This window comes from Myripristis murdjan, chromosome 1 (assembly GCF_902150065.1).
Source record: "Myripristis murdjan chromosome 1, fMyrMur1.1, whole genome shotgun sequence".
In the NCBI taxonomy this organism is placed as follows: domain Eukaryota; kingdom Metazoa; phylum Chordata; class Actinopteri; order Holocentriformes; family Holocentridae; genus Myripristis; species Myripristis murdjan.
In genome coordinates this window covers 5624275-5638772 of record NC_043980.1, presented here as the reverse complement: position 1 = coordinate 5638772, position 14498 = coordinate 5624275, and the positions used below count along the sequence as shown (strand labels likewise).

At 40.9% G+C, this 14498-nt stretch overlaps 1 protein-coding gene across 1 annotated transcript in view; it reads right to left on the bottom strand.

The window, feature by feature from the left end:
* Positions 1-4895, bottom strand: part of myom2a (myomesin 2a) — a 50030-nt gene extending 45135 nt beyond the window's left edge. Inside the window, exons 1-3 of the mRNA XM_030064524.1 lie at positions 4844-4895; positions 3236-3364; positions 151-243 (exon numbers count right to left, since the gene is read on the bottom strand). Of these exons, the coding sequence (XP_029920384.1) occupies positions 151-243; positions 3236-3342 (200 nt within the window). The 5' untranslated portion in view covers positions 3343-3364; positions 4844-4895. The remainder of the gene's footprint in view (positions 1-150; positions 244-3235; positions 3365-4843) is intronic.
* Between the last annotated feature and the right edge of the window lie 9603 nt (positions 4896-14498).

The following is a 14498-nucleotide window of genomic DNA, read 5'->3' as shown; positions in this document are numbered from 1 at the left end:
TGTAAGAATCAACACTTATTGACACTGGAAAATGTTGAGAGAGCTGGTGTTGCGTCAGGTCAGCTCGTACAGACTCGGGGTCAGTATTACCTTACACCTAAAATAGGCTGACATATGGCAGCGGGGAGCCGGCGGCCAATAGGAGCTCACCTCTGCCGGAAGGCCGGTATGGTATAGGCTGGTTCTGCCATAGCCTGTGTGGCCTGGGCCTGCTCCTGGCTCACCGATGTAGAGCTTGATTTCCTGTTGAGGGGGAGGAAGGGGGGGTGGGGTGTAAAGAGACCATTAAAGGGAAAGTCCGCCAAAATGGACTTTCAGCATCTAGTTCTGCAAAAGTCATCGCTTTGCTAAAATATCCCAAAGTTTCTTCGGAGAGTCATCAGGAAAAGGCTAAACGGTGATGCTTTTGAATCACAATATGTGTTATATTATTATAGAAACTGAGTTGTGTTACGTTCTCTCTGTATCGGCCAAAATGATGCATTTTTTTAGCCCTGTGATGCCAAGTGAATCATATTTGATGCATGAGTTTCTGAGACCTCTACATCATCAGTATGATAATTTTTTTTCCTGAAAAACTCAATGTATATTATCTGATGCATATCTTCTGCCCCCTGGTGGATTATCTGTGCACTGCAGCACCAGAGACATCCAACATGGACGCTGTCAATCAGAGACCCACTGGTGGTATATTTGTGCCAATTTTGAAAAAAAAGTAAAGATGATGAGATGTAGAGGTGATGTAGCTTCAGAGTAGCAGATATAGATTATGTAAGACACTGATGCACAACATGGAAAAAAAAAAGTCTTATGTTAAAAATGTTGCATTCTTTATATTTTTGTTTAAAAACAAAAACATGCTGTGCACAATAAACTGCAACAAAGTAACAGCAGACTAAAAGCTGGATTTGGACAAATTGTCCATCAACACCGCGAGCATACAGACTGAGGGCCGCCTCCCCGTCCACCGTCCACCTGTTTGTGTGTGGAGCCAAAGCCGTTTAGAGAAGTTTCATGTTGGTTAGTCCCAAGTAAAGATGTGTTTAAAAAAAAAAAGGAAAAAAAAAGAAGACAAGGCCATAGACTGAGCCTTTCAACCAGTGGCTTCTCAATTTTTTTTTCAATAATGTACTCAATTTAGAATATTTTTAAGCCAGGTTCTTCTTGACCTTGATAAAAAAAAAAAAAAAGTAGAAAAAAGCCTACATAAAGAGTGTCAGTCCAGTTTCATCAGTGTGTGAAACAACAGCCTGAGACTGAGGAGATTCTGTTGTTTCTGTTTTGGCTTCTTTTTCTCTTCTCTCTCCTTGTTTTCTGCTGTGTCGCTGCTACGCTTCAACCACTAATCTGTTTTTTGGAGTTTTGTCTGGCTTCCTGATCATAGTGAGCAATGATTCTCATTTTTACTGAACTTATGAGAACATAGGCTAATTATTTAGGAATTATGTATGACTTATATTTTCTAAATTTACATAAAAAAAAAAAATCTCACATACCCCCTGCAGTACTCCAGTGTACCCCTAGGGGTGCACGTGCCCCCATTTGAGAACCTGCTGCTGTAAGGGACAGTTTTCAGGGACTTATGCATTACATGAACTTGGATCATAACATTTACAAAAAAAAAAAAAAAGTTTTTTTTTTGTCAAAATCTTTAAATATCCCAGAGACAGGTGTGTTTTTTTCCAAGTCGACCTCTTGTAGGAGACTTCATGGGAAGCGGAGGGGGAGTGTCCACGGCTGCTCTGGCCTCAGATGTAGGTCAGGCTCAGGGGAGCGGCATGCACCCGATGACATAAGACAGAAGCTACATGACAGCATGACAGCCAGCAGGACTCCGCCTGCAGTGCCAGGAGACGGCGACCCGAGGCCTCTTTAGGCTCTGACCTCATCTGATCGCTGAGGAGGCTAACACACACACACACTAAAGGACAGCGAGAAGTGCAGCTACACCACAGCGCAGAGCCGGGCTGAAGACCACGATGCACAGCTTTCTCTAAAAACGAGCAACCACGGCGACCTTTGACCTTATAGCAAGAAACAGTCCACTGACAGAAGCTGCAGAGCATCAGCAGCCTCGCCTCGAGCCTCGCTCCGTGTTAAAGCTGCACTGAGCAACTCTACATGTTGCCAAAGGCAGTGAAAGATTAAGGTTTGGTAAATTTGCACCACCCAGAAATAAATAATGCATCATAATGACACTTAATCTGTCATTTGTACCCTAAATACAAGCTGCCAACTGGTAAAAAATGTTTTGAAAGCCTTTATTGTCATTGGTCAACAAAATTAGGAGCACTAAGGAGGAACGAAATTACTCTGATATTTCCAACGTGGCTTCATGTATTTTAGAAATGTGTTGGAAACGTGGCTGCTAATAATAAAACATGAGCACTTATCTCCACACTAATGATCAGCCTTTTATTTACAAAAAGTGTCCAGTTTGTTTTTTAGTTTACTGTAAAAGTGTCAATAAAACTGACTTTGCATGTGGGCGTTCCCATATCACTTTACAATGTGAATGCCTCAGAATACAGGCGTCATGATAAACCGGTACTGACGAAAACTGTGATATTTAAAACATGAAATGCTGATATTATGTTAATAATATGCATACGGTAATAATCCAGCGCCTGTTCAATCATTTACACTCAATCACAGACTCTCTACACCTGCATTTTGAGCATAATTTGCCAAAAAAGGAGAGAGTAAACAAAGTTAAAGATGAATTTGACTGACAGTATTAAGATATTGCACTAATATCATAACCATCCACCAACAGTTTTTCTGAAGGAAACCAAAAAGATGAGAAAGTATCAAGAGTCCAGTCCTCTCTGCTGTTTACGAGACAGTCCACATTCAACACCAAAATCTGATTTTCCCATTTTCTCAAAGTGCTCATATCTGACAGCAGAATATGATTTGGATGAATCTGTGGGATCTGAATTTACGCAGATGAGACGCTGCTCTCTGTTGCAGCTGTATTTTGTTATTTTGACCGATAAGACGGGTGGATTTTTACATAAAAGTCCCTCAGAGTGCAGCTTTAAGTTGGAAACCTATTAGCAAGCAGTCGGAAACTTGGGGAACACAGACAAAAGCCGTTTGTTTTCAGCTCGCCAGCCGTCACATAAACGCCTCAGCAGCAGCAGCGGCAGAAGCTCTATGCAAACCGACCTGACGCTCTAATGCAGCAGCAGCAGCAGCAGCAGCACCCGGCAGGTGAGCTCCTGCTCCGTACCTGGTTGTCTGCTGCTTGACAACATGCTTAGTGTGAAGGGTACGATAATCAGTCTTGATTTGGGTCACACGCTTCTTCTGAAACGAAGGTGTGACTTTGGTAGCCATGTCTGGATGACTTCAAGGAGATCTGGCCAAGGAGGGGGGAGGGTGGGGGAGTAGAGACAGCACATTTGTTTACTGTATACAGCAGAATAAATAGATACTGCAGACTGGCACCGATATACTGCAGCCAGTATTCTTTACCTCCAAATTAAGTCGCTGGGCTGTATAGCACTTTTTCCCTGTTTTAGACGTGCTATCACTCTTAATGTACAACACACACAGTCACAGCCTTAATAAAGACACTGCCGCTTCTGTTTTTCCATTGCAATCATCCCTCTTCTTCCACATAGCTAATGCTTCCTGTGGCCATATTTCAATTACACACTTTCATTTTGCACAAGAGATTAAAACAATTAACAGAATATTCAAAATACCCATGGGTTACTTTATGAAAATGTTCAGCCCACAGGTTAATAAAAAAAAAAATCCATTGCAAGCAGTGAACAGGAGTCCCAGGCAGGACTGATCCAACACATTAACCAGAGCTCAGCACTTCAAATGTTTCACCTTACAACCTCAAACAGCTCAGCTATGAATAGCATGGAGAGCTCTGCCCAGGCCATGATTGGAGAAATGAGGGCAAAATTAAGAGTAATAGCGGCGCAGGGCGCTCATAAAATTTGATTAAGGCGTATCTGGCTGATATAATCGTCGTGAAGCCCCTTGACTACCATGAGCAGATTATACACACTCAGTGGCCACTTTATCAGCTCCACCTGCACAATCTAATCCAGTCCAATCCAACTGTTCTGCCATAAAGTTTCCTCTCCTGCTGCCTATTACGCTCAGCTTTTCTTGTTGTCACAGTAACAGAGGTGTTCATTCACTTCTATGTTTGGCACTGAGCTCATAGTTAGTGCTGCTGTTGGACTGGACTGCATTTTATTCAGAGCTGTTTCCACTATTCTGTCCCCCCTCTTTGTGTATAAATAGGGAGGACAAAAAATCAGAAACACCTCTCAGTATAATGTAGTCCAGTCCAAGAAATCTGCAAACTACAACCTCAATAATAAACACAGAATTAAATTTACACAAAAACTGAACATCATAAAGGTAGAATTTACGGCTGAGCTGCTGACCTGAGCTGCATTAGACTGGACAGGTGGAGCTCATAAAGTGAACAAGCCAAGATGTCAAATCCACACTCCCTAATCGCGGATCAATTCTGCAAAATCAATCATTTCAACACACTTTCACCAGAGTTTAAAACTGACTGCCGCAGATTTGGGAAAATTAAGAAGGTCAGCGCCCTCTTAATTGACTGGTATGTGAGTGATTAGCGCACAGGGAAAAGGAACGGGCTTTTCCCCGCAGCGGAGACAAATCATCTACACACCAACACCATCTCATAATCCCTGTCTATTTCAACCATCCTCAGTTGTGACAGCAGATAACTTCTCATCCTACTGGACGCTTCTCATTTGCAAAAAAAAAAAAAAAGAAGTCGGCTTCCTGAAATTAAATGACTTTCTAACAGAGGAAAATAACCAAAAAAGCGACTTACCCCAAGAGATTAAAACAGCGCAAAGCGGTGGCAGACCAGCCTGATGCCGCTTGGGAAGCACTTGCTGATGGTAACAAAAATATTACCCTCTCACCGGAGGAATGCTGTCCCCCTTCCACCCCATGTATGGATGCACTTCAGACTATATATAGCTTTTACCCCGATTTTCACACTCATTCCGCATTTTGCGCACCTGTGGATGGAGACTGGGCAGCCGCGGCGACATATGCGCACAAATATGTGGAGGAAAGATTCATCCGCTGAATTGTTTACATTTCTAATTATTTCTTAAAACTGAGACAAAGAGGTTGAAGAAAGTTTTGAGTGTTTGTAAAATAATCAGGCAGGCTAACTGTGACTCCACTTGATGGAATTTATCAATCAGAACAATCCAATTAAATAAAAAATGTAAATGCGACTTGGAAGGCAAGACTTTAATTTAAGGATTTATTATCATCATTAGGATTATTATTATTATTTTTTTTTTTTCTTAAGCCTATTTGTTTTCATATGGTAACGTAACATCACATCCTTATATCTGCGCTAAAATGTCAAAGCCAGTTAAACTTTTAGAAGCAGTTTTGTTTCGGGATCCCAACTGTGAAAACCTGATGAGACCATTTTAGGCTCCTCAAGACACACACCCCCACACCCCACCCTCCTCCTCCTCCTCCGCCCCGCCACTTGCCAGCAGCACTCAGCCTATTTTTAACCAGAAGGAGGATGAACTTCTCAGAGACAGTGATACCACAACCGCTTACTGTACTAGAGGCCCCCCTGCAGCTATTTTTACCCAGCCTGATCTATTTTAAAGAAATTAAAAAGATTGGAAGCGCACACGGGGAGGAGATAAACCTCTCCCGAGGCTGCTGGTGAAACTCAGAAACTGCACAAAACTTCAGAGGGAAATTACAAACTCGTACTTTATGGCCCGCAGTTGTTAGATCTTGTCACCATGTGAGTTTTTACTGCCCTTCCTCCTCACTGTAAATCTTCTGTTTACACGAGGCTGTTCTGAGTTGCTGATCTAACACACAGATTTCAATGGATTATTTAATCTCACAATCACGGGTGCAGCTACGAGTTATGGTGACCCCCTGGGGCCCCTCCACTTTATACAGCAGGGTGTCTCAAGCAAATGGACCGCTTGCGCCCTCTAGTGGGAGTCAAACTCAAGTCACCGAAGGGGCCAGATTAAAAAAAAAAACAATCACAACCAGCTCGAAGACCAAACAGGGTCGAGATTTACGCTTTTGACCCCAAAGTGGTTGTTCTTTTGATAAAAATTTTATACACAAGCATGAACTTTTCATGCACAATTCCTCTCCAAAGTGTCTTTCTATAAAACAAAATGAGATCTAAAACCAAACTGATTAGAGTGGGACATGATGTGAAGAGTTTGGCAAAACTTCTTGTATCTGCAGACCAACCCTGAATTCTTTCAAATGATGAATATTTCCATCACAAAGAATCAATTTTTTTTCTATTTTTTTTTTTTATTTATATCATACGTACACAGAACATACCCACTCATGCATACATATACTGACTTATACTGCAAGCTCACAATAATTATAGTGGTAGTGATGATAATGTTAATAATGCTAACAATAATAACAGCAATGACCTGATACAAATATCACGAGAGTATTTAAAAGAAAAATAAAAAATAAAAATAAATCAAAAATAGTCACATAACTTATATTTTCCTGAAGAGAAAACTACAGTCATGCATGCTTTTAGTCCCATATGCACGTCACTGGCATGCAAATCAAATTAGAAATAAAACTTTTTCAGGTTAAACCATGTGAGTAATTTGGTCAAAATATGATCCAAGCATTTCAAAAGTCAAATATCGAAATATAGACAAATATAGGCAGGTTGACTTGTGATTACAACAAACAAAAGCCAAAATGAAATACTGCACTGTATTATAATGCACTGGTTTAATAAACAAAAGAATAGATCTGCCAAAATAGTTGGTGAGAAATTTTCTTCTCATTGGCTCTGACATGTTCTAATGATGATGATGATGATGAAGATGAAGATGAAGAAGGTCGGGAAGCCCTGATCCACAGTTTATGACAAACGTCAGCGTCCACAGCTCAAACACGCCTCCTCATGTTCACAACACAAACTGCGAGGATTTTCTGCCTTCCTACCCTTTTTTCTATCCTCAAGGCCAGCTTCATGTTTCATAGCTCTAATGAACTGACTTTTAAATATTTTTATACTAATATTTTGTTTTATTTAAAAAAAAAATGTTGATATATTCTTTAAACTTGGCTTTTTCCATACTTCTGCACTTCAAAACGTTTTCATTTCAGATTTTCAGTTTTTTTTTTAAACATTTGAATTAATTAAAAAAATTGTTATACATGATAATCTACACTTTCCAAAAAAATAAAATAAAATAAAGTATATATATATTTTTTGCTTCTTCACTGGCCAAAGTAGCATTTAAAATATTTTTTTTTCAATAAAATAAAGGTAATTTTGTGTGCCAGCGGTTTCAGAGGGATGAAATTACATTACAAAAATACATTTTTTTTTTTACATAAAATGAGATGTTTTTTGTTTTGTTTTTTGTTGTTCCTCCGGTAGTTGTAGAGTGAACAGACGGAGGCCCGGCACAGACCACCAGGTTGTCCCAGTTTGTCACATAAACTCAAAACAGTTGCCGTATTGCATTAAGGAGCAAAAAAATCCAGGTCCAGGAAGAAATCTGGGTTACAAAATAAAAGCCTCTTATGCACCTCTTCCCTTATCATGGCAGTACAATTTTCCTTTGTTTTGCTGACCACCTGTGGAGTTTTATTAAAATCCTGATGCACTCTCTGTGCTGGTTTTCCTTTGAATCTACTGAATTTCTACATAGTTAATTTTTTTTAGTTTCATTCATTTGTAGTTTTGTAGATTTAAACCAAACCCTGCATCAAAACCAGAAGAGCATTAACAGTGTAAAATATTAACGTATTTACTTATTTATGAATGTCTTTAGGTATAAATATACATTTGAGGATCATAAAAGGCATTTTGGTCCAGACATGTAAGGGGACGACTCCTCTGAGCGTCACACACAAACTATTCTGGGGGTTTTGTAACAGGAGTGCTGTCAGGATATTTAATAGATTTTGAATGCAGGGCTGTTGCAGGAGCGTGACAGTGAGTGTGTGCAGTCAGGAGGGGCTCTGCAGGCTGTGCAGCCCTGTCCTCCGTACCGGGGTATCCCACAGACGGGTGCAGCAGGTCCATGGCGGCGCCGCTCAGCCCCAGTCCGTTCATGCCGTACGGGGCCTGTTTGAGATAAGACATCATGCTAGAAACTCAGCCGGGAGACCAAAGTCTGCACGGAGAAACGCCTCAGCTCCCCCGGGGTTCAGGCCGCCGGCAGCTCCCTGCAAACACACAACGACGGTCAGTCTGGGCCTCACAGCTCTGCTTCTGATCAACCTGCAATGTCTGTACCCTCTGAGCACCTGCAGTCTTTAAAGCCACACGCCTGCACAGCAACAGGTACACACACGCTTTGAAACTATAAAACCTCACATTTATAGTGTATAAGACCCTGTAAAACACCCACACGCACACACCGCTTAAACCCATAAAACTAAAACAGACACGCTTTCTGGCCGTATAGCTACAAAAGCTATAAATCATTATCTCCTCTCAGGTGATAAAAGCTCAAAAGCTACAACATGCTTTTTAAACCTATAAAAAACACTCTAAATCTTCAAAACCTGTTATACTTTTTCAACCTGAAATACTGTTTTAAACTCTAAAACCTATAAAACCTCTTATACATATGTCTAAACATCTAAAACCCATAATATGCATCTCTGAAAACCTATAAAACCTCTTATACATATGTTAAAACATCTAAAACCCATCATACACATCTCTGAAAACCTGTAAAACCTAGAATACATGTATTGTTAACATCTAAAACCCATAATATGCATCTCTGAAACCCTATAAAACCTCTTATACAACATCTAAAACCCATCATACACATCTCTGAAAACCTGTAAAACCTAGAATACATGTATTGTTAACTTGTATAACATGTAATTAATCCCTGTTATTTGTACCACTGAGGCAGAGTGAGACAGGGGGACAGAGTCAGACATGCAGTAACAAGCCTGTATGGAGGCAGCAGGTGAGTTTGCAGTGATTCTCTGGTGTGTGCTGCCCCCTGGTGTCTCGGCAGGTGAACTTGCACGGGGTCCTGCCCTCACCTTGGAAAACAAAAACAAAAACAAAATCCTCCTGAAGATAAGAGGGAAAAAAGGAATATTTGTTATGATTTTTTAAAAATTAATTGATTTTTTTTATATTTATTTTCTATGTATACTTCGTTGAGTTATCAGTATATTATTAGGCTGGCTACAGGGCATCTGGGAAAACAGAATACAGGGATGTGTAATCATCAGGGATGACTACACTATGCAAAGGTTTCCAAGGTGAAAGGTCTATAGATATACACTACTCACAAAAAGTTAGGGATATTTGGCTTTTGGGTGAAATTTATGGAAAATGTAAAATGTTCACGCTACAGTGATATTATATCATGAAAGTAGGGCATTTAAGTAGAAGCATACACTGGTGATTTCCTCATCTCAAACAATTTCTTGAAACAAAAGCCAACAACAGTGGTGGATATACCACAACAAAAAATGTCAGTGTCAATAACTTGTCATGTGCCCTTGAGCATCAATTACAGCTTGACAACGACGTCTCATGCTGTTCACAAGTCGACTTATTGTCTGCTGAGGCATGGCATCCCACTCTTCTTGAAGGGCGGCCCTCAGGACATTGAGGTTCTGGGGTACAGAGCTCCGAGCCTCTACACGGCGACTCAGCTGATCCCATAGGTTTTCTATGGGATTCAGGTCTGAGAAAGTGCAGGCCACTCCATTTGAGGTACCCCAGTCTCCAGCAGCCGTTCCCTAATGATACGACCTCGATGAGCTGGAGCATCAAACACCTGATGTGAATTTTGCCGTTAAACTCCTTGTTAGAGAACAGCAACTTGTGCAAAAAGTACTGAAACACTGAACAGTTGGACATGTGCATTCAAAAGTTTACAGAAGGTCACATTAAGTTCACCTGTAAAGGTTAGAATGCATTTTAGGTTCATCCTAAATTTCACCCGAAAGCCGAATATCCCTAACTTTTTGTGAGTAGTGTATTTTATTTTGTATTACTTGTAGGACATGCAATGTTTTTTCTCTTTTCTTATTATATTTCTAGTGTTGAGAGGTATATTTTGTATATTTTGGTATATTTTTGGCATGTTTTGTGTAGTCTACTATTGTTCCTGTGCAATGTGCTGCTGGAACAAGAATTTCCCATTTCAGGATCAATAAAGTCCATCCACCCACCTCCATGTTCCACCTGCAGGAGCTTCTCTGAGCTCCATCCTAAATCCAGAGGCATTAATATGGAGTTGGTCCCTTTGCAGCAGAACAGCTTCCACTCTTCTGGGAGGCTTTCTGCCAGATGTTGGAGTGTCTGTGCCCGTTCATCCAGAAGAGCCTTTGTGAGCTCAGACTCTGATGTTGGACCAGAGGGCCCGGCTCCCAGGCTCCGTTCTAGTTGATCCCAAAGGTGTTGGATGGGGTTGAGGTCGGGGCTCTGTGCGGGCCGCTCAAGTTCTTCCACACCAAACTCAGCCGGCCACGCCTTTATGGAGCTGCTCTGTGCACTGGGGCTCAGTCATGCTGGGACAGGAAAGGGCCTGGTGTTGATGCCAGAAGAGGTTTGGATCTCTGCAGATACTGAATCAGCAGAGTATTGGGGAAAACTGGGTGGCTTCCTGTTACATTACTATTACAACTCAGTGAGCTCTTTAGAACCAGATGTTCTGTCACTGATGTTTGTAAAGGCAGACTGCATGGCTGCTGGAGTTTATACACCTGTGGCAGCGGGACTGAATCAAACACCTGAATTCAGTGAAGAGGTGTGGCCCTATACTTTTGTCCATATAGTCTGTCTATCTATCTTTCTATTTATCTATCAGTCTATCTATCTATTAAAATGACATTCACCGTGTGCAATTTTAAAAATGAATTTGCAGCAGCGGATCAGTATTTCAGGTAAAACTTCACTTAATCTGTCTCAAAAACGTTTTGCTCTTATTTTCAACCTGAATCTCCGCCCCCAAAGTTAACATCACTGTTTGTAGGTGCTATATACATGGGATCATCTCCAATGAAATAGTTCTTAAATAAAAATAATACACCGACAAAATGTTCAGCCACAATTTAAGTATTTATAGGGACGACAACAATTGAGATTCAAAAATTCAATCCTATCCTAATTTTGGTTAAACGGAGACTCAGTTTGACCCAAAGGAATCTGAAAAAAGAAAATTAAAAATAATAAAAAAATAATGTTATTCATTGTTGAGGAATATAAGTAGATAAGTAATTTCATTAATATCTGGATGTCAATGTATCGCTTTTTCTTTGAGTATTCCTAAAAATATTAAATGTTCTATATCCTTATAACCACACACTGTGCACTTTTTCTTTTTTTTTTTTTTTTTTATTAAAAAGGAATACTGTAGTAGTCTATACTGCAAAAGCCTTTCAGAGACATTTTTCTCTGAGCAGCGACATGACTCACTGGTGATGCTGCCAGCCACTTTTTATGCATGTTAGCATCCTAGCATCACAACACGCTAACAAAATACAAACATATACGGGGTTAGAGCTGCACAATATGGCCTTAGAATGACATCACAGTATTATTAGCGTTTCACAGTGTCATATAACTTGATATTTGTGTTCTGTCTAAAACAGATTGGCTGCATAACTGCGCTAAGCTAAACGTATAACGGCAGTGTGTTACTTTAATGCGAGCGACAATCCTGCAGGAGCTGCTCGAGCAACACGAGGCAGCATGGAAATGTGTGTAAATGAGATTAAAACACAAAACAGAGGCAAAATATCCTCATTTCCATATTTAGCATTTAAATGCATCTGTAATACCAGAAAACGCCATGTATTAGTCATAGTTTGCAGGAAAGTGCAGAAAATGAGGACAGTTTTGAAGAAAAGCTGGTTTTCCATCTTATGTTATATTACAAGTTCTTTCTATGTCTTTTTACACTCAGTGCATGTAATTCCTGTATTGTAAAGCACTTTGAGCTGCTTTTATGGTATGAAATGTACGGTGCAAATAAAGTTTCTCACTGTTATTATCATTAATTTGGACTGAATCTATGAGTGTGGCACCAAGGTGTCACCTGCTAGTGTGTCTTTCTCGCTTTGCCCCACTTTGTGCTTTCATATATGCAAACTGACGCAGACGCATGTGTATCTGTGTGTTTATATCTGTGTGTGTGTGTGAGTGTGTGTGAGGGAGAGAGAGATTTCTGGCGTCTCCTGCTGGATTCCTGTCTCCTTCCTCTCTCTGGCCCCCAGCCGCAGCACGCAGCGTGTTTGCAGTGGGAATAAAGCAGATTATTGGAGCATGATAATATGATGAGCACGGTTGTTCACAAGTTTGCGGGGCCTCCTCTCTGGAATGCCTTATTCACTTTTTTTTTTTTTTTTTTTTTACCACAGACGCTAATGAACTTTTAGGTTGTCTCCGTCCAACGAGGCCAATCCCACTTTAACCAACCTGAGTGAGAGTGAGAGCTTTTCACTGTATTCTGCTTTTACTTTTGCTCCTGCTGCACGCTGTTATTCTGGGGTTTTTAATGCTTTTAATCATAAAACACCATCTGAAAAACGAAATATCGATCACACAGCTACATACTTTGGTAGCTGAAATGAAAAATCTCCTCTTGTCACTCAGGCAAAACTTTAAAAAACTTTCACTTAACACTCAGTAACTGCGACCGGACACACAGGAACACTGGCCATCATTTTCTAAACAGATCTTGGTGATTTTCTGCTTGTAGCACTGCTATGAACGGACAAACCTGTGTGTAATCCCCCTGTTAATCCTGTTTTCTTTGTGTGTTTAAGTATTTATTTAAAAGCACATACACATTTCCACACATCCCAGTATGGACCCTCAAATCGAAGACCACTGTGCTGTTTTCTTCAGGTTTTCACGTGTGTGTGTATATCTGTGTGTGCGCCAGCCAATTCAATTTTCCACACTCAAACTGATCTCGTTTGACTTTGACTCGAAGACGCCAGAGTTCATCTCCACACGGGTTAATCACTACGGAGTCAAACATTCAACTGCGAAACAACACAACAGAGCGCTTTCTCTTTAAAGGCACTGATCCATCGATCATGTTGATAAAAACCAATGAAGTGGCTGTGATGGGCCGACCCCCTGACAGTCAGCCTCGGGAGAAGGTGACCTTGGAGCAGCCATGACACCAGGAAGCCTATTCACAGATTCACAGGACAGGAGGAGGAGGGCGGGTGAATGCTGAGCCCACCCTCTCCTCCCTCTCTCGTCTTTGAGCTGCTCTTTTGGAGCGCAGAGAGAAAGAGAGAAAAGACAGTAAGGCGAGCCCGTCTTTTCATTCATGCACTCATTGACTCCCATTTGGAGCCTGGATGGGACAGAGGAGGAGGAGGAGGAGGAGGAGGAGGGGGGAAGGAAGTCGTGAATCACAGGAGAGAAAAGGGGGAAGCGCTGCACGTCTCCGAGTCAGCTGACCCGGGTTGATTTACGCAGAGCGTGGTGACGCAGCCGAGCTGAGGGGGGGGGGGGTCTTTAACTCCTTAATGACTGTGAACAGCAGCGCCGAGATGTGTTGCATCAGGCCTCATCAGCAATTCAAACGGGGGCCTTCAAGCCACGTGCTCTCTTTAATGGAAAAGGAGCGCATTTCAATGTGTATTTCAGTGTGTATTTCAATTGATTTCGTGCTGAAATGTTCTGAATTACTTTGACCTGTCATGTGTTCTTGTGCTTATGTTGTAAGCAATTTGTGTTGCTGGCTGTAGTGTGTGGCTGTTGTTGTTTTGTTGTTGTTGTATTTATTGTTGTAACATTGTTTATGCTGCCTTCGTGGCCAGGTTGCTCTTGAAAAAGAGATTTTAATCTCAATGAGTCTTTTTACCTGGTTAAATAAAGGATATTGATTGATTGATTGAATGTGTGTCAGGCTGAAGAAAACGGTTTCACAGTGATTATATCTTTACTCGATCGCTGATTCTGCGATGGGGTTTAACTAACAACGTGCCAAAACTGACTCTCACAGCCAGGAGGAACGCTTACTGTGACCTTTTTTAGATTCACAAGATTCAACAGCAGGACACTCACTCAATGGATAAATGAACCTGAGAACTTTCAATTCATGTAGTAAAAAAATGGGTTTGATTTTTCCCATAACAGCAGCGACATTTTTCCACACGGATGAAAGGCTCCTTGACACCAGCGACACACATAGTCACTTTACTCGGCAGGTGTCAGAGGAGCGCTTTTTGTTACCTTCATGTAGGACAAATATGAGACAGAAGAATACGCATTACAGAGCAACGGTGGCATGGAATGGGTTACCATCTTTTCTTGCATCAGAAAATAATACGATATGCTTTAAGAAAAAGCTTAAGGTATGAAATGAAGCTGTTTTTGTCCTTTATCTTAGTGGGGATGATGAATGTTAGGTTTAAATAATTCATTTTTGACAAGATTTGTCATATACAGAGCTAGAATAGGCACGTTTTTTGTATTC